The 23186-nt window shown below is 29.6% G+C and overlaps 3 protein-coding genes across 18 annotated transcripts; 2 read left to right on the top strand and 1 right to left on the bottom strand.

Moving 5' to 3' along the window:
• The first annotated feature begins 28 nt into the window (after positions 1–28).
• Positions 29–7618, top strand: LOC143193215 (uncharacterized). 2 transcript variants are annotated; one of them, XM_076399267.1, is made up of 20 exons: positions 29–205; positions 1207–1411; positions 1467–1669; positions 1722–2018; positions 2071–2234; positions 2296–2614; positions 2666–2700; positions 2755–3340; positions 3398–3533; positions 3615–3780; positions 3831–4075; positions 4130–4397; positions 4459–4709; positions 5717–5818; positions 6023–6151; positions 6277–6462; positions 6531–6888; positions 6945–7085; positions 7141–7261; positions 7314–7618. In XM_076399267.1, the coding sequence occupies exons 2-20, from the start codon at positions 1338–1340 to the stop codon at positions 7493–7495; spliced, it is 3963 nt and encodes a 1320-aa protein (XP_076255382.1). In that variant the 5' UTR covers positions 29–205; positions 1207–1337; the 3' UTR covers positions 7496–7618. The 2 variants fall into 2 exon arrangements, 1 of the variants encoding a protein (XP_076255382.1); XR_013004963.1 differs by lacking the exons at positions 29–205; positions 6277–6462; positions 6531–6888 and having other exon boundaries at positions 1126–1411.
• Positions 7619–8219: 601 nt separating this feature from the next.
• On the bottom strand, positions 8220–11856 carry LOC143193227 (uncharacterized). Of its 4 annotated transcripts, XR_013004965.1 has the most exons (5): positions 11493–11855; positions 10684–10919; positions 8936–10632; positions 8640–8882; positions 8220–8591 (listed from the first exon to the last, which is right to left on the bottom strand). XR_013004965.1 is itself a non-coding variant. In XM_076399304.1 (4 exons), the coding sequence occupies exons 1-4, from the start codon at positions 11527–11529 to the stop codon at positions 8358–8360; spliced, it is 750 nt and encodes a 249-aa protein (XP_076255419.1). In that variant the 5' UTR covers positions 11530–11677; the 3' UTR covers positions 8220–8357. The 4 variants fall into 4 exon arrangements, 3 of the variants coding, with proteins under 3 accessions (XP_076255419.1, XP_076255421.1, XP_076255422.1); XM_076399304.1 differs by lacking the exon at positions 10684–10919 and having other exon boundaries at positions 8936–9171; positions 11493–11677; XM_076399306.1 differs by lacking the exons at positions 8220–8591; positions 8640–8882 and having other exon boundaries at positions 10128–10272; positions 10333–10632; positions 11493–11856.
• A 49-nt stretch (positions 11857–11905) lies between these two features.
• Positions 11906–23107, top strand: Alh (coiled coil domain containing protein Alhambra). 12 transcript variants are annotated; one of them, XR_013004964.1, is made up of 18 exons: positions 11906–12257; positions 12317–12544; positions 12998–13077; positions 13335–13499; positions 14063–14260; positions 14424–14662; positions 14737–15097; positions 15204–15383; positions 15441–15639; positions 15693–15870; positions 16049–16250; positions 16311–16474; positions 16527–16713; positions 17384–17549; positions 17609–17788; positions 17908–18106; positions 18496–18764; positions 21174–21313. XR_013004964.1 is itself a non-coding variant. In XM_076399273.1 (18 exons), the coding sequence occupies exons 2-18, from the start codon at positions 12436–12438 to the stop codon at positions 21237–21239; spliced, it is 3012 nt and encodes a 1003-aa protein (XP_076255388.1). In that variant the 5' UTR covers positions 11906–12257; positions 12317–12435; the 3' UTR covers positions 21240–23107. The 12 variants fall into 12 exon arrangements, 11 of the variants coding, with proteins under 11 accessions (XP_076255388.1, XP_076255391.1, XP_076255385.1 ...); XM_076399273.1 differs by having other exon boundaries at positions 16052–16250; positions 18496–18637; positions 21174–23107; XM_076399276.1 differs by having other exon boundaries at positions 16052–16250; positions 18496–18665; positions 21174–23107.
• Positions 23108–23186: the final 79 nt, after the last annotated feature.

Genomic DNA, 23186 nt, shown 5'->3' with positions numbered 1-23186 from the left:
GAATTTTTGCTTATATAGATTTATATGTAATATATGTGGTTTTATGTTTTTTTGTAGTTTGCATGTGAATAACTATGTATTGTAAATTAATACAGCAGCATTTTTGAATGCTAGTTTTCGAGGGCAAAAAAATAAAAATGTAAATGATAAATAGTAAGATACTTTTGACTGGCATAATAGGTAATACTTTGGACTGGTATAATAGGTAATACTTTTTTGTTAAACTTTCATAATTTTTGTGATAGCTTTTTGTTTGTCAAAACTATTTGCCTAAAATCTTGAAAACTAAAATTAGGTTCCAAAGGTTTCAGAAATTGCATAGATCCAAAAGATTTGAAGAATTTTTTGCGGTAGCAGTTGTTAAATTTTAAAAATAATTGTTTTAAAAATATTAACGGTAAAGAGGTGAATAAAGTATATTTATTTGTAATAAATACATTTTCTGATAGGAAAACTCTACTTTACTATTCAACAATTTATTTTAATGCAATTAAGAAGAGCACCACAGTTTTTATTTGTTGACGAATGGACTATCTTAACAGAATGTGTTCAACTTTTAAAGCCCATTGAAATAATGACCACCGAGTTATCTGGTAAAATATAACTCACGATCTCTTTAACTATACGTTTAATAAGAGGACTGCAAGATTCCACCAAATCCAGGATTTGAACAAGTGAATGGGGAAAAAAATTACAAAATTGCCTATGTTGACTTTCATTATCTTTTATTGATATCATCAATAAAAGATTGGCAATTTTAGAAATGAACACGATATGCGGGAAATCCAAATTTTTAGGTCCTAAATTTAAAAAAGCAGGATTTGGTATTGTAAATAATATTCCATTCTAACTTCAAAAAATATAAATATAGTTCCACAACTTGAAAATCAAGGCACAACTATTGAACAAGACTTTACAGTATTTGGAAATGCAATTTATTGGGCGTTTAGAAAACCCATTGGATTTTTGGCAAACCCATAAAATGATACTACCTGAATTATATCAGTTACACATAAAATATTCCTTTTCACCCGCAACATCTGTCCCCTCGGAACGATTTTTTTTTAATCTATGCAAATAATTAAAGATCGAAGAAATCGGCTCACGGGAGAATTTAGTCAACAGTAATTTAGGTAGTAGTAATTACTATTTTTAGTCGCTATTTTTTTGACTATTGACTGTTTTGCGACTATCGACTGTTTCCAGTCGATAGTTCCCAACGCTAATGAAGAGACTATATAACCACAAAATATTGAGAATGCTTCTGATTTTGTGATATAACATAGAATAGAGGCTGACAGAAGAGTATATTATAAGTAAATAAAAAGTCAATAATAATGAACTCAGAAAAGTTGATAGCACTGTCGAAGCTAATTACAACTATGAAAGAAAGCGTAAAGTGTTTTATTTGGTAAGATATCTTTGCAATTTAATTTGTATCTCTATATAGTTAACCTATTTTTCAGTCAAGATTATATAAAAAATGCTGCTCAAATAAAATGTGGCCACACATTTTGTGATAAATGTATAAAAAGTCAAAGCTTTTGTCCTATTTGTCAGTGTGTTTTTAGTAATAACGACCCAGTTTTTAGAGATGAATTTTTGAATTCACTTAGTAAATTTATTGATATAACATGTCAAGCTATTAAAGAAGAATATATTGAAGATGGTAAATATTGCATCTACCTTCCAGTTAATTCAGTAATATGATTATGTTGCAGTTGAAGTGTTACAAAGTTGTAATAATAAAGATATAGCAAAAATAACTGAGTCTGCCCCAAGGAATATTCATGCCTTTTCATCAAATTTAAATGAGGGAATAATAGAATCAAAAGGAATAATAAAGGATGGAATTGACAAAGTAGTTCAAGAAGCTGAAAAGGACAATAATGGGTTAATTAACAAAAATGTAGAATTAATGAAATCATTTAATAAAAATAAACATGACAGCTTTACACAAAATCAAGATAATTCAGTAATGTCTTTTGATAACATACAGATTGTTTCTGTATCTCAAGGTATAATATAGTTACATATTTTTTTAGATATTAACTGTTTTTGTTCACTTAGGAAACAAAGGTATAAATCATAATGATGTGGTGTCACAATCACTTATTCTACCTAATAAAAAACACAATTCATTAAAGAAGCCATTTCATAGTTTTACTGAAAACCTAAGTGATAGTGATAATTATGCCATTATTGAAGTTCAGTCTGAAGATATTGTTAAGCAAGTAGGCTAAATAAGTAGCTAACAATAATTTAATTCTAAATAAGTAATAATCAATGTTTTAGGTGGAAAGAAATGTTTTACAAGATATATTGGAAGATCAATGCTTAACAAATTTGGAAAATATTGCTAAACAAAATCAGGATAAAGAGTCTAAGAGAAATAGTGCCCATAGTTTTGATAGTATAAACTTAACTTCAAACTTTGAATATCCTGGACCAAGTAGGTTGGAGAATGTAAAGAAAGTATTAAGAATTCGGAAGCCAAAGGAGCTAAAAAAATTAAAAATTGTAAAAAGAAGGCACAATCATAACGACTCTGTTAAAGATACTACAAGGAAGTCTCAAAAAGCAAAATGTGAAATGAAAAATTTATTTAAATCAGGTAAGTAAAATGTATTTTTATATTTTCAATTATTTTGGTAACATCTTTTAGGTGCATCAATACAAAACAAAGAGAACCCTATTAAAGTAAGTGATATTTTAATTACTATATTGGTACATTTACAATAAATTATTATTTAGGCAAATATGAAAGGAAACCAAGGGGCACTAAAAAGTATTTCTGATAACGTTATTGATCTTACAAAAGTAAATGATTATCTCAAGAATATTAATGATAAGGGTGTCGGTGATGAAAATGTTTTTCAAATTGCAACTCAGAAAACGGCAGAAGGTGTAGAACAAAGATCCTACCATTTTCCTCCAGTTTCTGGAAATATTAATGATATAGATAGTTTAATTAACATTCTCTCAGAAAATGTTAATAAACTTATAGAAGAATCAACAGGTCTTAACGATGAAGTTTCATTGAATTTAGTCACTTGTTTTACTAATTTAAAAACATATATCAAACGGTTACATCAGTTGAACTTAGAACAAAAGCAAGAGGTTCATCTAATTCCAAATGTAAAAATTAATATCTCTACTCAGACCAAACATGTTAAAAATGATAAACAGACGCAAACTTCACAAACATCATATAACGAAATGGCTTTTGAAACTCTTAATAATAGCCAAAATTGCACGACTCTGACAAAGACTAATAGTTCTAAAAAGGAGAAAGAGTCGGCTATTGTTAACAAAGTTTTAAAGAGTATTCAGCCTAGTAGTAAGAATAAATTGAAATTATTTGTAAATCAAATTTTAATTATTACAATTATTTTAGATATGAATTCAGCAATAGATATGAAAGCGTCCCAAAAAACTCAGAGTTCGGTACTTTTGTGTTCTCTAAAATCTACTGAGTTAAGAGGGCCTGTAAAAAAGTTTAATAGAATATTGTTTGCTGATGATAATGTGAGGTAATAAACATTTAGTATTATTTAATTTTGACATACATTTCATTATAGTTTCTATAAAGTTAATTCATGATTTTATCACAGGAAAGTTAAGAGGATTCACCAACTCTCAAATGATAGCTGTGACGAAAATGGACATGCAAAAAGAATGAAGTTAATTAGAGATGATCTAACAGTTGAATTTCAAGATTCTGAAAATACAAACAAAGACCAACTAAATATTGATATAAGTGAAAATATGGATTATGATGTATGATGATATATTATTTATTATATTTATTTAACTTTAAATTGTCTTAGAATTACTTATTAGAAGTTATGGAAAAGTACGGAACACCTCAAAAACGATGTACAGATAATAAAAATATTCCTCATAATGAAACCACAGGAAAATCAGATCGGGAAAAACATCAACAAAATGATGAAAATGGTTTATTTAGTGGTTCTGAGAAAGACCAAAAATCTACAAATTTGAGTATAGCGGTTAATACTGAATGTGATATAATTGAAAATTCGCCAACAGTACAACCCGCAAAAAAATTTAAGTATATAATATAAAAGTGAGTTAGAAGGGTTTCTCATATAGTTGTTTTTTATAGGTTTTTAGAATCCAAATCTAAGAATAATAAAACTACTTTGAATGAATTACACAAACAAGTTTTAAACAAAGATTCAGCATCAAATGATAAAATTGTGCATGACCAACAATTTAGTGTGCTTCTCCAACATGATACATCTGCTGAAGATGCTCTTAATATCATAAATAATGAGAAGCATATTTTAACTGAAGGATTTGAAGAAATACAGACAAAAAGAAAAGAAGAGATGCAAACAAGCCAAAAAGGATTAACACAGAGTATCGATGAAGTAAAAATAATCTTAATCATTTTATTAAACATATATAAATTTTAATTGTCATCTATTTTAGTTTTTGATGGAGATTGAAGTTGATGATTCTAATGATAAAGAAATAGAAAGGGAATTGAAAAGTATAAATTTTACAGCTGAATTGAATAAATTAAATACGAAAGATAATTCCAAGATATTGATATTGCAAAACATTAAAATTACAGAATCTAGGATAGATAGGGATAATGATATCATTAATATCAGTGATGATAGTGAGACAGAAGTGGTGGAAACCACACCACAAAAGAAAAAAAAATCGTCATTTAATAGGTTGGTCGCTTATTTAAAACTTTAGATTTAGAACCTAAATAATATAAATAACTTTCAGGCATTCTGAGACTGATTTCTGTAAAATCATCTGCTTCTGCATGCAAAACATACTCATGTTTATCAATGCCTTAGTTATATACCATATCAGATATTTCCTTACTATTATAGACCTTAACTTGAACTTAAATGTCTTGAATGATCGTACTTAAGTTTCAACGAATTTCTATTCCTAACTCTCCATTTATATTTGACATATATTTAACTTGGAACTGCATTGCTCTTAAATTATTCTTCATGCCCACATATAATATTATTCCTTTACTGTCAGGAAATTCACATATATTTGGAAGAATTTTAAGTAAAATTAGTAACTGTCGTAACTTCGGGAAGATTCTGAAATGTGCAGTATATGATATGTATTGTAGGTTGTATTTTAATTGTCTCCTCCACAATTGCAGGTATTAACATATTGACAAACTAACAAATGACAGTTTGCTTAATGTTTCTAATGTTTAAAAATACTATGTAACATACTAAAATATGTTACTTTTCATGTACATCCCAAATTCATAAATCCACGTAAGCTTTGTTCACACTGTTGATCTTTTCTAAACTTTCACAACTAGATAGTCAGACTTCAGTACACTGCCGAAATCAAATTTAACCATAATGAATGAATGTCCTGTTTTAAATTTACTTGCGGTGCCTAGTTATAGAACGATCATATTTGTCGATACTTGGATCAAATACTGCTCAGAAACTTTGAATCTGTGATTTAACGCTAATTCGATAACATGTTATATCTCAAAAATAGTGTTATACTTCAGGAACAAGTATTTTTTTATTTCGTCAAATAGTGCCATAAAGTTCCCGAAAATAATAAATAACTGTGTAAACTAGACGCACCCAATCCTCACCAGTATCGATAATCAAAAAGTTTAAATACTATTTTGCTTTTAAAAAATACATAGCTTCCAATGTTTTCTTTTATGTACAAATTGTTTCAGAACTCCGGTGGTAAATTTAGAACAATCCAATTTCGATATTTTCTTACCACCACCACCAGGATTTGGCGATGATGTAGAGGATACTTCATTTCAACCAGAGAGGTATGTTTTATTAATATTTTAATTAGCCTATAAAAACGTATCAGTACTAGTATTTATAAAAACTCATCACTAAATATACATTTTTAAAACCTATTATTATTCTAATCATAAAAAATTATTTAATGAATTATGAATTCATATGGCTATTATTTATTCATTTTGTTTTAATACCTATATATATATATATATATATATATCATTCAGATTGGCAGAATTAATGGAACCCGGAAAAAATTACCAAAGTGCAAAAATTCATAACCAGAGTATACACAGATCTAATGAAACTAAGGGTGTTGTTGATGATGTAGAGGATACTTCACTTCAACCAGAGAGGTATGTTTTATTAATATTTTAATTAGCCTATAAAAACGTATCAGTACTAGTATTTATAAAAACTCATCACTAAATATAAATTTTTAAAACCAGTTATTATTTTAACACCGATCTATATCATTCAGATTGGCAGAATTAATAGAACCCGGAAAAAATGACCAAAGTGCAAATATTCATAACCAGAGTATACACAGATCTAACGCAACTAAGGACGTTGTAGATGATTTGTGCACTGAAATATTTTCACCAATTGCCACATCAAGTCAGAACACATTTAAGTTCAATTACCCTCCATTAGTAAACGATTCAAGGTAAATTATCATTCAGTATCTATTATATATAGGCCAAACATTATATTAAGTCTCATTTTACTTTTTAGCCCAAACATTCGAAAACCTAACATATTATCATCGACACCAAATCAAAAGAGTATTTTAAATTATGTAAATTTTTCACAAAATAGGAACAAGTTTAATAAATCAAAGCCTTGTATCATGTGGTCTCGTATATCCAACAAGGACATAAGAAATGTTTTCCGACAATTAGAGTTAAAACGTTTAATTACAACTAGTGAGCACTTCACACCTAAAGTGACTCACCTTATTGTGGCGGTTGATGAAAAGGGACAATTAAAATCACATACAGCCAAATTCCTGTTAGCAGTAGCTGCTGGTATTTGGGTGGTACGATGGGAATGGGTCATAAATTGTTTAAAAATGAATGCAATTGTCTCAGAAGTAACTATATAGTTAAGTCAACTAAATATATATCATTGTTATTGTTTTAATTTTAGGAACCCTATGAAGTTTTAGATATCAGTGGAGTACCTGGGCCACAAATGTCTAGATTAACCAAGATAAAAAATCCACTTTTCCAAGAATATATTTTTTTTTGTGCTCCAACGTTTTCAACAATATCTATAAATGACATTGAGGTAAATATGCTTTACACTGAATTATATACAATTTACTTATTTTTTCAACTCTTAGAACATTGTTAATATGTTAGGTGGGGAAATTGCTGATGAATTAAATTTACTGTTATTATCTAAGAAGATCAAGATAATTATAACTGACACATCAGCAACAGAGGATCTTGATAAGTTTGATGGTAATATTGCCTCTATTAATTATGTACTATCTAAATTGTATTAACATTACAGAATGGTTGGAAGCCTATAAGACAGTAACTGTGGATATAGAATGGTTTATAAAATGTGTTGCACAGTACAAGCTCTTAAGCTTTCGCCCTTTTGTATTGTGCTCAGAAGATACTATTTTTGATCTAAATTACCCTGATGTCTTAGTAGAATCAGTGCCATTTGTTCTAACCGAAACCTTGTAATGTTTGTTATTTTTTAAATAGTTTTATATATATGTGTGTATCATTCTTATATATATTTCAAATGTTTATAGTCTATTATTATTATGTTATGTTGTTTGCCAATATATTTTTGTACTTTTTTAACTCTGGTTTCTTTTTCTTTTATTTTAGATATAGCTACAATATATAGCAACATGAATAATAAAATATGTGCTAAAATGGCAGAGCACTAACACAATATATTTAATTGGAATTTTAATGCATACAGATTTAGCATTGTAACAGCTTGTAACTGTCCTACTGTTCCTTAGTTTGAATCCTGTCAAGAAATATATGTATTTTATATTTGTTTAGTCAAGTTGGATTAGACTGGATGTCTCCTACGACGATATATTTTATTTTGATCAGGCAGTAGAGTTAATGTAAAATCAAATAAACCCTGGTAAAAACTATTTTCGTAGCATATAATATAGTGTAACTAACTAAGTGTGGTTTGTTATAAACAATCGAATTGAGGAAAAGCTTTTAGTCAATTAATAATATGGCGTCTAATCGTTTGATTATTACGTCAATACTTCAATAATCAAATTTAATCTATCTCTTGATTTTGAAAAGATTTGTTTTGACTTTTTAGGGCAACAAATAAGTGATTGTTTTTTTTAAATAAATTTAACAGGTTTTTCAAAAAGTAGTACAGTTTACTTTAAGTACTTTTTCTAAAGAAAATAGTGTATTAAACACGAAGTAAATGTTTTAGAATAGTTTATTCAAACATTTAAAATTGAACTAAATGTCAGTAAAAGAAGTTGTCTCAAAATATTATATTAACTAAAAATCAAACGTGATAGGTTTTTGATGCGTCAGATGATTATTAATAATAGTTTTAATTTAATTTCTTACATTCTAAAGTAAATTTTAAATCAGCATCACCGAGGAGGCTTGCGTATGATTGACCGTTGTAGAAAATATCCCTACACATTATAACTTTAACGATGTCAAACTGAAGTCGTCGACATATTCTTTGTGTTTTGAACGATGTTAAAACAGAAGTAACTATTTGCGGTCTTGGTTCTAGCGATAGTTGTTTATCTTCGATAGGAGTTTTCACATTGTCACCCTACAAAATTCAATTTAATATAATAAAGTATAGTATTATCAAATTAACCTTGAAGAGTAACCCAGCCAGTTCTATTGAAATCTCGGCCAATTTTAATCCAATGCCACGTTTGCCATAATTAGGATGTACACCCAAAAACAACAACTCTAGTAAGCAATCGGCTTCATAAGGCTGAAATGGATCCAAACTGTTTTCCATTTCTATCAAAAAATCCAATATTCCTGCTGTTTCTGGATATTTAGCAGGCTTAATGGAATCTTCGTAAAATTCATTAGAAGACGTAGACTTATGCTGAAATAAAATACATTTTTAGTATCGTGCACAGCTTAGATTATTAAAATTACCTGAATTTTATTTAATGCAACTCCAACTATTTTGTTCGTTTGTTTTTCTATTGCTATTACAGAAACTCCATGTTTTGAAACATTTATTATAAGGTTATCACATTCCGCAATAGCTTGGGGATTTTGTGATAATCCAGTAGCAATGCATACATTTTCATGTTTGAAAAACGCTTCTCGCAATACCAATATAGATTCATCCAAACGATCTTTTGTCAAGGAAACATATTCTATTGTTCCTAAGAAATTTGTGAAATTAAATTTTTATGTTATCAGTCCAAATTTATTTATATAAGCGCTTGTTTTTAACTGCACACATATTACATTCTTTAGCTAAAACATACCGCTAGTAAACATGCAGAAGCATTATATGAAAAATATAAATGGTGTACTTTTTTCCATAATAATTCAGTTAATTATTGGGCTAAGAGAGTTACTCTCGGATTTTGCACACAAAATGATGGCTTCAAAAACTAATTAATATATTATGTCATGCAACTACCACCTCATTGGTGATCAAGAAATTCTGAATTTAATACTAGCGTAATGGTTGCATTATTACTTGCACCACGATTGATCTAACATGTTTACCTTGCAATCAAGACTTTAAATCGAATGTTTCTATCCTAACACAAGTACAACAAAGCATGAAGTCAATTTAATTTGAATAATGATAAATAATATTAGAAATCCTAATGGCGGAATCACAACTACTGAAATGCGATCAAAACAATGATTCTCCTCATACTCATTATGGTTTCCATTTCTGACTGCTTTCCTAATGTAACATTTTCTTAATTCCGGTAACGTTTTGGTGGTCTTTGTTTTTTTTTCTAGAATTTATCAGCGAAATATATTATTAATATTATTTGGCATAGAAATATATAAGAAAATCGGTTGTAGGGTTCCAATGACCCTGAAAATCAAGTGGGTTGAACATGCATGGTACTTTGCTTTGTGGTGAAATCAGGTTAAATAACATTATTTACAAAAATTATTTCGTCGAATACTTTAAGATTTTTAGAAATTAAAGATATAACGAGATTAAAACCGTAGATCACTTATAATGTTAATATTTAGTGTAATACAATAATTACCGATTATACATAAAAAGCATATGTTATACTCTAATAGACGAATTTTAGTGGAAAGCATTTTAAATAATCATTTAATCATAAAATCAAACAAAAAAACATCGTAATAATGTCGGTTTATTATTTAATATATTAGCGCTATAATGTTAAATACTCATACGTTAAATATGGTGTGGCTTTGTCTATTTTAAACGATAATGGGCACCCATCATAAACAAATTTATCAAAATAAATTTTTGTAGCAATCTGAAAATTCAAAATGTTAGCAATTCTTTGCGTAACAAACGATGTAAAAATGCCTGTCACTATTTGTGGAGGGTTTCCCAAAGCTAGTGTACTCTCGTCCAATGACACTTTCACGTTATTGCCAACTTTCAATTCCCTAGCGATGTCGATTGATATTTCAAATAATTTTTTCGCTATACCACGCTTTCTGAACGATGGTAATATACCCACGAACATTATTTCTAGTAAACTGTTCACCTTGCAATAATCGAAAATGTCAAACATATTTTCTATATCGTACATCCAAATCGTAACTCCTTTGGATGCAGAATACCTTAAGTTTTTTAAGTATTCCGGATAAAATTCTGACTGTTCTGGTTCCTGAAAGTTAAAAAAATTATTCTTGCTTATTTATATAATTCTGAAGCGTACTTCCAGTTTATTAAATGCAGCACCTGCTATTTCTCCTGTTATTTTATCTATTGCAACAATTGAAACTCCGTCTACCGCAGCTCTAATAAGTAATCCATCAATTTCAGGAAATGATTCTGGTTGATTTGGTGTATCAAAAGCCAGGCAAACATTTTCATGTACGTAAAAGGATTTTTGCATAGTTTCTAATGCTTTTGGTAGAGTGTCTTTTGTCAATGAAACGTACTCAATGGTACCTACATGCAAAATAAAGCAATTTCCCTTCAAAATGCAATTCATATCAAACACATAATGTAATTACTACCCAACAACAAAATAATATTACATTCAAAATTAAACCAGTTATAATAATTTATAACTTTATCATTCACAACTAAACTAAATCATTCACTGATTATATCTTAAAATGTTATCATTATATAATGGACTTTTATAACTTTATTAAAAAATTATATAAATTGGCTGTCATTAAACACGACATTAATTAGTGTATTATAAACATTTTTACACAATTGACCTATATAAATTAGTTGAATCTAATAGTGTTACAAATTATGAATATATATATAATAGATTTGTTCAAAAACTTAAACATTTACTTATAACAACTAACTTAACAAATAAACATATACCAATATATTAAGTTTAATTTTTATTAATGCAATATCTATATTTATTAAATATAAAGGTTTATTATATATTCAATTTCTATGATTTAAAGTCCATATTTAATATGAAAGACGTTTCAGACATTACAGATGATTCTAAATTTCTATATACGTGCAATTTAATGTGTTCATCTGTCTTACCATCTTCACTGGTGGCCCACACTCGTGGTTTGCTCATTATTAGATAAAATATTGTCACTTTTAAAAAGCACTGTGACTTGTATCTAACTGAGAATGTACTATTTATATATCTCTGTGTAACTATTCACTTATCATATTGTTTATATAAATATAATAAAGTAATTTTGTTATTAAATTTAAAACTTGCGAATTACCCGTTAATACGATTGTTATTACGATTCAACTTTCCTAGTAGTATAACAAAATCTTTATACAGCTAGCCTGTTTTTAAAGATCAATGTACATATGTAATAATAAAAAGCAACACACGTTTTTTGTAATCAATTCTATATATAATCTTCATAAAATATCTTATTTATATATAGGCAACAAACAAAACTTTAAAATGTGCTTCTGCGCGCGCATGACTTTTCAATAGAAAAGCAAAATAATCACAAAAACAAAATGGTTTCTTGTTAGTGAAATGTGTTTATTATGCATTTTCCCTCTAAAAAATGTGAAAATTTTATTTAAATGTTTTGAGGAAATTTTGAATTGGCTATTTCAATTCACTTGTTTCCACAAAAAAGTATTCAAAAAAGTGCGCTAAAGTTTATTATTGGACTCGTTGCTATCGACGCTGGGGTTCAAAGCACGTTTGAGAAATTAGCATTTTTTAATCTGTAATTTTTAACTGGTTTCGAAAACGAGAGTAAATTAATGAGATTGCTGTCGAAAATCTGATTGGTGTGTGGTAATTATCTATTTACCTTGATCGAAAGATCGGTACGGTACTGTTTTGTTTATATTTATGTACATCAAATTCAACCTTGTGATATTTTCAGGATTTTTGTGACGGAAGAAAATACAACGGTTTAGCGATGAACGAATTTTTTTTGCATTGGAGATGCGGCGAACAAATATCGATAGATCGCTAGTTTAGCAACATTGGCTTTTCTGCATTATGAGGGAGATGGTAGGAGGCTGTTGTGTTTGTTCCGATGATAGAGGCTGGTCTGAAAATCCTCTTGTATATTGTGATGGACAGTCATGTAATGTTGCAGTTCATCAAGGTAAATGAAAATACTTTACGAATTTTTACAGATAAAAGAATGTTTAGAATCAACAGTGTATAATATAATGTATCAATAACTATGTGTGAATAGTTGCTAATAATATTCATAATGCAATTACATAACATTTATAAGTTATATCCTTTTATGAATGTATGTACTTATATTTGCCAAATGTGTATACATACATTATTTTAAAAACACATACATTATATGTTATACAATTGTATTCTTTTATAGATGAAAATATTCCAAGTTATTAAAATTAAATTTACAAAATAAAAAAATCAATACTCCTTTTTGATTGTTTTTATTTTCTTAAAATTGTTAAAGTAATTGGGATTCTAATACATATGATACAATTACAAGATTATTTAAATATTACAATACAAGATTATTTAAATGCAAATTCATATATGTATTATTTCAACCTTAAAAATAGTTGTCTTTCAGCTTGTTATGGTATAGTAACAGTTCCCACTGGACCCTGGTATTGCTGTAAATGTGAAAGTCAGGAGAGATCTACAAAAGTGGTGAGTTTTTTCAGCTATATTTTATTGGCCTTTATAATTTAGACCCTATATAATTGCCCTTTTTCTATTGCCTGCTTGTAAATTCTTTTGAAATGTTCTAAGAAGGGTGACCTTTTTTAAAGCACACACCAGGTTATTTTTACAGTCTGAAAATCAGTTGGTGTTTGTGAGTGGTTTATGTTGTGTATGTTTCTGTGTAGCATGTGGATAGTTTCTGTGTGATGGCAATTTTAAAGATGTGTATATCTGCTTCACAGAAGTGTGAATTGTGCCCAAGTAAATATGGCGCTCTTAAACGTACCGACAATCAAGGTTGGGCTCATGTGGTTTGTGCATTGTATATTCCCGAAGTTCGATTTGGGAATGTTTCAACTATGGAACCCATCCAATTACAGTTGATTCCACAGGAGAGGTTTAATAAGGTTAGTGACTTTTAGATAAAACATAAATATTTGTAATTACTTTTTTAAGATTTATAATTAATAATAATAATTTTTGTTTATTACATTTTCTTAGAATTTTACATATTCGTGACAAAAGTTAAATATTTTCGGCTAGAACTATAGGAGGATATTCAAGCAGATGTGAGTGTTTTTAAGATTCTCAAGCAGGTGTTCAAATAATCTTTCATTGTATTCATGCAAGGGGAAGTTCTTGGGGTTAAAATGTATTTAGGGTTAACTAACTGTTTGTATTCTGAATCTTTATAATGTAATGAGAATTCCATATAATTATATGGTTGATGAACTATTAAAAATATTGAATACAGAATTTAGAAATGAGATTTTATATATATATATATATATATATATATATATATATATCCATTAAAAATATCTGAACTTATGATTTCAACATATTGAGGGAATAATATATTTCAAAATTTTTGAATAAAATAATATGTCACTACTAATTCAATTAAAAACTTTTAAGTTATAGTAGTGATAGGTAATAAAAAAATACATCTACAGATATTTTGTTACAGGCTTGCTATATTTGCGAGGAGAAAGGTAAAGCAACTAATGCTACAGTTGGTGCTTGTATGCAATGTAATAAGGCTGGTTGCAAACAACAATTTCATGTTACTTGTGCCCAAAGTTTGGGTTTGTTATGTGAAGAGGCAGGCAATTATTTAGATAACGTAAAATATTGCGGATATTGTCAGCACCATTATAGCAAGTTGGTAAGTATAATAATCCAAATATCATGTGAAACGGAATTTAATCACAATTATTTAAAAATGTATATTTATTTAAAAACAAAAATGGTTCTAAATATTTAAACACTTTTATATAGTGAGTTTTAGAATATACATCTGCTATTACAACACATTCAAACTGTTGCAGAAAAAGGGTGGTAATGTAAAAACCATACCGCCATATAAACCTGTCAGTGAGCATCATAATTCTGATTCTAATTCTGAAAGAGAAGCAGAAGAAGGCGCCTTATTAAAACGCAGCAGTTCACCATTACCATCAAAGAGGAAATCCAGTTCAAGCAGCAAGAGCAGTTCCTCTAAAGTATCAAATTCATCCAGCAAGTCGTCTGGATCTCAACAAAAGACTGGCCATAATAGTAGTAAAGGGTAAGCATAATATTGCAAGTATATTATCTCGAATAATATATTTATATGTTACTAATCATAAATATTATTTATAGATCTTCAGATAAAAAGATTTCATCATCTAAAAGTGCCAAATCTGCAGATGAATCTGCATCTGCAGCAGCATCTACACCAAGCACGGATAAAATTGATAAAAAAGACAGTAAAAGTGATCATACATCAGAATCTGATAGAGATTCGAAGGATAAGGATTCAAAAAGCTATAAGAAGCGTAAAGTTAATTCACGGACGCCAACCCCTGTGCAAAGTGAAATAAGTGTAGTAGTGAGTGTAGCCCCTCTCACAAACATAACAGCTTCTCTTAGTGCTCAAACTACCGCAAGTGCCGCGATATCTTTACAATCAGACAAAAACAGTGTTGGTTCCAGTGAAAGTTCTATTGAAAAATCTAAAAAGGTATAAGTTATTTGCTTATTAGTTCATCAACACATTTGTTAATTTGTAAATGTGTTCCAATAGTGTACTACTTTAATGCACATATTCCAATCAATATTTAATTTAGGTGAAAGTAGAAACAACTCAATCAATCATCTCCAATCAACCAGTCGTGGCCTTAACTTCAATTTCGACCTTAAAGTCTACTGCCACCACAGCCATTACTTCACCTGAACCGATAGTGGCTGCTCCAGAAGTAGTTCCACCCTCTGCTGTAGCTACATCATCAATAATACATACAGCACAGGTTATTATTATATGTATAACTGTTGGTATAGCAAATTAAATCATTGTTTTTATATAGGCTCAAGCTCAACAGCACCAACAGTCACTTGTTGTATCAGTACCTTTGGCCAGCACAACTCTCAGTCCGCATCATCCTATCGTTAGTAATCAAACCAGTGTTTTGGCTACTACACCATTTCCAGTATCAACAGAAAAAAATTCGGCAGGTAGTGGTAGCACTTCTGAAAGAGTTACCCCTGTTGCTTCAGTTGCTACTGGTATATATAAACCATTTGTAGTGACAACATAGCTAATAGTCTAATTCGTTTAGATAACATGATTATAACAAGTAATTCAAATCAAGGGATACTTACCTCAGAAATGAGCGGTGGAGGTTTGAAGATCACATACGAAAAACAGCCAGACTCCATAAATACGGAAGTTGACATGGAAATTGAAATGGAAACACCACCGTCAAACACCCAAGAAATGCCTGCCAAAAGAGCAAGGTAAACATTTATCTACTAAGAGTTATCATTTATATGTTCCGTTCTAATTATAATAATTTAAGCATTAATGTTTTGAATATTATGAAATAGCTATTACGAATAGCTTCATATTTGTAACGAACTATGATTTTACTGTTTAATTTGACTTTAATTACTTCTTATCAATGCTAATTTTCAGTAGATCACAGTCACATGAAAAAACTGATCGTACAACCAGAGGTAAAAAAAGAAATAGCACTGGATCAAATGGTATATCGCAAATTCAAACTACGTCGTTCATGACGGATACTTCTTCCAAACGTTCCAGTCGCTCGCAGGCGCCGACACCTTCCGGAACTCCTCCTCAGCAACAACCTGGAGCCTTTGCTGTTATATCACAAGTATACAAGATTATTTATACACTTCATTCATTTTTAAAAAACAATTTGCATCTTTGATAGGAAAAAATTAAGGATTCTCCTCCAAGTAGTCCAAGTTCTGAAAGTCAAGGTGCATCTTCAAGTGGTCATAGCCGAACTAGAGCGAAAGGGCGTAAAAGTGCACCCGCAGCAGTTGGTTTAAGCAGCCATAGTTCAATGAAAGAAGACAAAAAGGAGTTTAAACTGTAATAGAAGTAAATCAGTGTTAGACAGTTTTAATTACATGCTAAATTACAGATTTCAGAATGGTGTTACGACAGCTCCTCATATGCTAGGGAATCAACTAAATCCAACATCAAATATGCACCAAAAAATGAACGATCATTTAAATTCTGAGTTGGAAGCGCACAGCGTCTACAGTAATTCAAATGATACTAGTCCTACACTGATAGGTCCCCAAATGCATCATAAAGTTGTGTCATCGGTAAATATAACTATGAATTTCAGTTAGTTTCAGCAAAAGTTTTTGTTCATCTTATATAGGGTTTAGTCTGTTTCAATCAGAAAGAAGCAATTTTGGTTTTCCCTAAATCAGGTTTTAAAGGATATTTCCATCATACAACTACTATGAAATTTTTCTTTAACATTGACACTTACAGTCGTTTAATGACTTTTAACATCATTTCAATCTTGAAACTATATTTTTGGAACTACATAATGTTTCGTCCAATTATAAGTTTGCTACCGAACGGGCGTATTTGGCCCATTAGATAACTAAGCTGGGTGTTTAAAGAATATACTATTTGAATAAAGCATCAAAGTAAAAGTATTTAAATAATTGAATCGATCCCATATAAATTAATAGGAACCTGAATTTCTGAAATTTTGTTGATGCAATATCAGCTTTAATTACTTTTGTTTGTTAAAGTGTTCACCAGAAATGTAAACTAATATCAGTCTAAAATGATTAATCTACATTCACTTTGACTCACTATTGCAATACTTAAAAAATACATCATTAACAAGTTTGTAAAATTATAAAATCTGTGTTTGAAAATGAACCTTTGAGAAGTCAAACCATTTTAAATGTTTACTCACCTCTTCCATAATTTTGAGATACAGCTATGTGATGTAATATGCTGGAATTTTTTCAGGTTAGAGCTAGTAGTACTGGTTCGAGTACAGCTTCAGGCGGTAGTGGCTTATCGTCTGTGTTAGGCGGTGGTGGCGGTACAATTCCCCAAACATTAGATCAACTTTTAGAGCGTCAGTGGGAACAAGGCTCGCAATTTCTTATGGAACAAGCACAGCATTTTGATAGTAGGATAATAAATGTTCTTTAGTTTTGTCTGTTAATAATTAACAATGTGTATTTCCAGTTGCTTCCTTGTTGTCCTGCTTGCATCAATTAAGAGCAGAAAATCTACGGTTGGAAGAGCACGTCAGCACATTAATTCAGCGTCGAGATCATTTGTTAGCGGTAAATGCGCGTCTAGCAATACCACTTACGGGACAGCCCACTGTTTCACAGCCACCACCTCCAACTCATCCACATACAGGTAAGATTTAGTTAAGAGTACGGCGCCCAAAGTAATACTTTCAATAAATTGCAATCGTGCCACATAGTCGAGAAGTCCTTTACTTTTCGTGCGTACATTTTTTTTATTTTCAACTTTAGTAAACAACATTCATCCCAGTGTTACAATGAATCATGCAGATATGTCTAGATCGTCACGACATAGTAGTGGTTCTGGTTATGAAAGACATATGTCGAATACCCATCATCCGCCTGTAGAAAATGGTTTACCGCCTGAATCTTACGGGCAAAATCCCCATCGAAGTCCTGTGGGTACAGGACAACCTAGCCCGACTGTCCGGTAAATATATATTTATATCCACTTAATATCGTTTTCTATGTAAACTACTTCCTCTAAAATTATTAATAAACCGCATTTAGTAGCAAATATGTTTTAAATCCACATTTTTTATATTCAAAAGGTGCATCGTTCGGCTTCGTTTTAAATCTATTCAATTTTGTTTAATGGGTACATCACCTCGTAAACACAGTAACGAAATGAGTGATTGTAGAAACATTATTTGTTACTGCATGTATTAACCATATTATTCAACAAAAATATTAATTATTTTATTAAAAAGTCATTATTACGGTTTTTAAGTCCAGAAAAATATGACTATTCATCTATTCCTGGAACGTAAATACGGAACTTAATAAACCCAAAAATAAATAATGATGTTGATTTTATAGACACTCTCCAGCAGGAGCGTACAGCAATAACGGTCTGCTGAGACAGTGTGCTGATACAGGGGGTAGGGCGGCACCACCACGTCCCCAGCCCTATCCTCTCTACGACCGTCCGGGATCTTCCCATTCTTCAACCTCACAACAGGTGTGACGCCGACGCAAACGTAACGACGGTAATTGGCTGGCAACGCAAGCTTATAGGTGTTGTTTCTGCATCTTGTCGGTTGTTTTCGGTCTATTTTCTCCTTATTTTTGATTGGGCGAATTGACGGGTAGGATTTATGTCACTTCTTAATAACGTTATTAGATTTCATGGAAAGGTTTTCATTTTAGCTTTGGGTCCTATTAATAGGTTCATTAGAAAAATATCTTGGGAAATTTTCCATTGGACTTATAGTGAGTTAATATAATGAGTAATGCAATATACATGTTACTAATATACGAACCATTTAATACTGGGTTGAGGAAAAAGAATTTTCAGTTTTTTAGTGTTTTTCAAAGGTGATTTATTCATACATATTTTATGTAATGGAAATCTGGAGCTTCAATCGTATTAATCGTTGGCAGAGAGACCAATTAATGATTTGGCCGAGTTGGAGCAGCTAATAAATAATTCGTTTCCAAACACTTCGCTTCAACGTCGATTTTGTAACCGTTTGGAAATCTCTGTGATCCAACCGTAGCCCTTTTCGCATTCTTATTGTATATAATTCAATTTTCACCATCAGTAATTATTCATTTCAAAAATTACTCTTTCGTTTCAGCTGCAGAGATGGAAATTTGGTTTCGAGATTAAATGTATCGATCTACCACCATGTTTTTAAGAATTCAATTGACGTTTACAACGATTCCCGTTAGGTTTTTCTTTGACATCGAAATATCCGAAACAAAAATGATCAAACCAATCCAGATACTGATATTCACTAATCGTCATAAATACCACACAATTTTCAATGAGCATCCTCTGCATTTTTCTCTTTTCGAAAGTAATAAGACAAAGTATGAAAATAAACTTCTGAAGCATCCATTTCCATTCATAACGCAATAACTTCTAAGTAAAAGATACTAACTTTCTAGCTAGAATGTTCTATGGGCTGTACCTTATATATTATTTTCTTTATATTCTTATGTAATAAATATTAAAACCCCACCGGTTCGGTCTATTCTTATTTTTTCTTCTAAATGGGGGAGACAATCAAGAACAGGCAAGAATCGTCTTAAAATAAATGAATAGTACCTTACTAAAGAAATGTGACTTTAAAGTAATATATTAGGAAAACTAAAATTACTTTTTCCCCAACTTTATATTAGTGCTGTGTACTTGGCTATTAGCTTTCCTATTAGGGAATATAGATAGAGGATTATCAATTTGGCTAATTTCCCAAGACATATTCTTGATATTACATTAAATCATTTTATTGGATTCACACAAACTTTTTAATGAAATTATTATTCAAAGTTTTGAAGCAAAATATGTTGAAACATTATCAGAAAAAAACTTGATAAATTGAGTTTTTTTTGTTTTGTCAATATCTGCGAGATTAGCAAAATTCATATTGGGAGTATAAATAAATCTACGTCAATGTTGTACAATGCCTTTACAGTTTCCTTACTAAACTGTTAACCTCAACAGTAGCTTTTGAGTCACCCATTTGTATAGAGTTGATATATATATATATATATATATATATATATATATATAATACAAATAAATATTTAATATCATTTAATTTTAATAATTAATAATTGGTGTTATTCGATTATGGATTCGATATCGAATCGATATATATCGAAAAACTTCTAATTTACTTGAACTATTTTATTTTAGCGAATAGGAGTAGTGGAAACTCTTACATTTTAAACACATAACCGGATATTCCACCGATTTTTTCAAAATATCCAGTGCTGTATTAGCTGCATTGCATAACATATTTTCGATGTGCTACAATATACCCTGTATCTATGATATTGATTCAAGATATTTCATAATATATAATTTCTGTCATAAACGAAGTATTTTTCGTCATGCTCAACAGGTACCACTTCAGAAGAACACTATAAAATTTAATTTTTCATCCATCAAAATGAATTGTAATCAGAAGTAATTTGTGGTGAATACAGCCGATGGTATAGGACCTTCGAGGCTTTTGCAATATTTTGCCGAACGTTGTTATTGCGATTTAATTCTTATTTCTACTGGATACCTTAGTATCTTCAGTTAAATATTTTTTCAAATTGATTTTTCTACTCCCGATATATTTTTCAATGTTTTTCATAAATTAATTTTTTATGAAGCACTATGTTAACTTAACAGGTTCTTCTGTTTACTCAACGGGTACGGGCTTCTCACGGGTAATAACAGTTACTATTTTAATGTTCCATTGATTCCCATTAAACAAATTTACTGATACTCATTAGATAGTTTTTTATTAGAAATATTTCATAATATGGTCATTTACACATAATTGTAATATATAACATTTGTACATATTTGTTAGTTTGATAAGATAAAAAGCACATATAAGCTTATTAAAATGGTATTGTTCTTATTCAGCCTTGCATGTTATGTGCTCAATAAAAAATAAATTGCTTATTGCTGATGCAGTTATGTTTTTACAGCTAGTCTTATAACTTATATTAATAACTTCATTCCAAAAATATTCGTTATACTTTTTTTTCAGATGGTCATAAGAAGAGATAGGGACCGGGATCCAGATATTTATACATATAGTTCAAAGCCTGGTTGAATATTACAGCACATTTTGGAGGAGCATTGACAAATCAAGTACTTGTTGACTGACTTTAATTTTTTAGGTCTTTATGTATATAAATATCGGACATTTCCAGGCAGTGAGAAACTTTTATTTGTGTCTACATTCTGTTTCTGTTAACTTTTTTGATATGGTATTTTCTTTTTATTTTAAGAATAGCATTTAAGGAATATACTTTGTACAGATCTTTGCTTTAAAAGCATATCAATTTATAAATATTACGATGTAGATTAATTGTTTCTTTTCTGATTCGGAGTAGTTCGAACCAGATCATGATAGCTCAGGGAATTTCTCTTAGACGTGAGGCCGTGCCAGGCTCATAATTAAGCCATATTAGGGTAATGTACATTTTCGGTCCTTATTTCGAGCGAGAAACAGTAATATTTATGCTGCGGCCTTATTTTAATTTTTAAGAATTGTTTCACTGTATAAATGTAATTTAATCTTTAATTTTCCAAAAAGTCATTACATAATGTACACGAGTTGTATTTTGAACAATCCGAATGTGAATATTAATAACATGAGATTTAAAGAGGAAAATTTGAAGGGAAATCACAAGTTTTATATTTCTCGGGATTCATATATTTATTACTTCCAGATATAACAGAATACTTGAACCCAAGGTACTTGCTTACACGGTGAGCTCTTTCTTTTTATAATCTCTATGTACATCTTGATGTTATTATTTGATATTTATAAAATTATTAAATATAAGGTTGTATGGTTCTTGGTAGAGGTCCGTTACTTATGTCATGACTTTTCATTATTATTAAATATATTTCTTTTTTGTTAAATATGGTAGTTCTTCTTTGATTGTCTATATATATACCAGTTCAAAATTCGTAAAAAATGTTTTGTACGTTTATATTGGGTTATATATGGAGATTTTTTATTTATACAATTCTTTGTATGTTATTATTGTATATAAATTATATTTCATTAATATCCATAAATATATATTTCCTAATTAATTAGTAACAGTTTTTATTAATTAATTAATTAAATATATGTTTCAGAATTAATCCTGTTACAAAGATGAGCTTTAATATGTAGAATGTAAGACTGATTTTACTGGTATACATTTCAATTAAAGAAGTCATATATTTATTATTTAGGATTTATTTGTGATAACGTTTTTGTTAAAAAAAAGAGAAATATATTTATGTCATAAGTATTTTATAACTATATTTAATTTTTTATTGTTTTTATACATTAAAAATTGAACGATCTGTTGCAATTACTAAATTTATTTAATAGTCCTACTTTTTAAAATTGATTCTAGTATCTTAATAAATTTAAAACAATTTAAAAGATTATTTTAGGTAAATGTTTAAGTCGTTTTTACAAAATAGAAATACTACTGTTTCTATTGCCAATTAGGGCTTGTTCTATTTACAGTAAATAGTACTGTGGCCAATAATGTAGACATTAAATTGTATAAACAACTTGAAGTATAGATTTTTATGCAGCAAGGAAATAAAGGAATCCCTATTTTTCGCTAATATTTTTGAATTATTTATACTTTTATACAAAAAAATGTTACGCTAAAATTTAAGTAGTTGAAAAACAAAATTAGGGGATTTCAAGTGGACTAATGATTGCTGGTTGAAGTCTTAGTGGTAGATGGCCATTAGTTAATTTAATGTAGATATAAACATTAAAAACTGCCGTAGACAATTTTGATTGTTTTATCTGAAAAGAACTGTGACAAAAGAGAACCATTTGAAATCACCTGGAACTTTCAGGTGACTTTTTACAGATTAAATAGATCATAAATTGTTCTGTATAAATTGTATTAAGACTTTGTTTTTTTTTGTCTGTAATATAGACTTATAATTTCAAAAGTATATTTTTTAATCATCCATTCATTTTAATTTAGTTATTGATCCTGAAATATATATAAAGAATTTTTATATTTAGATA

This window comes from Rhynchophorus ferrugineus, unplaced genomic scaffold, assembly GCF_030347505.1.
Source record: "Rhynchophorus ferrugineus isolate W39M unplaced genomic scaffold, kcgeb_rfMv2 rfM3, whole genome shotgun sequence".
NCBI classification, from domain to species: domain Eukaryota; kingdom Metazoa; phylum Arthropoda; class Insecta; order Coleoptera; family Curculionidae; genus Rhynchophorus; species Rhynchophorus ferrugineus.
The sequence above is the reverse complement of the archived record's forward strand: the minus strand, read 5'-3'. Positions and strand labels throughout refer to the sequence as shown.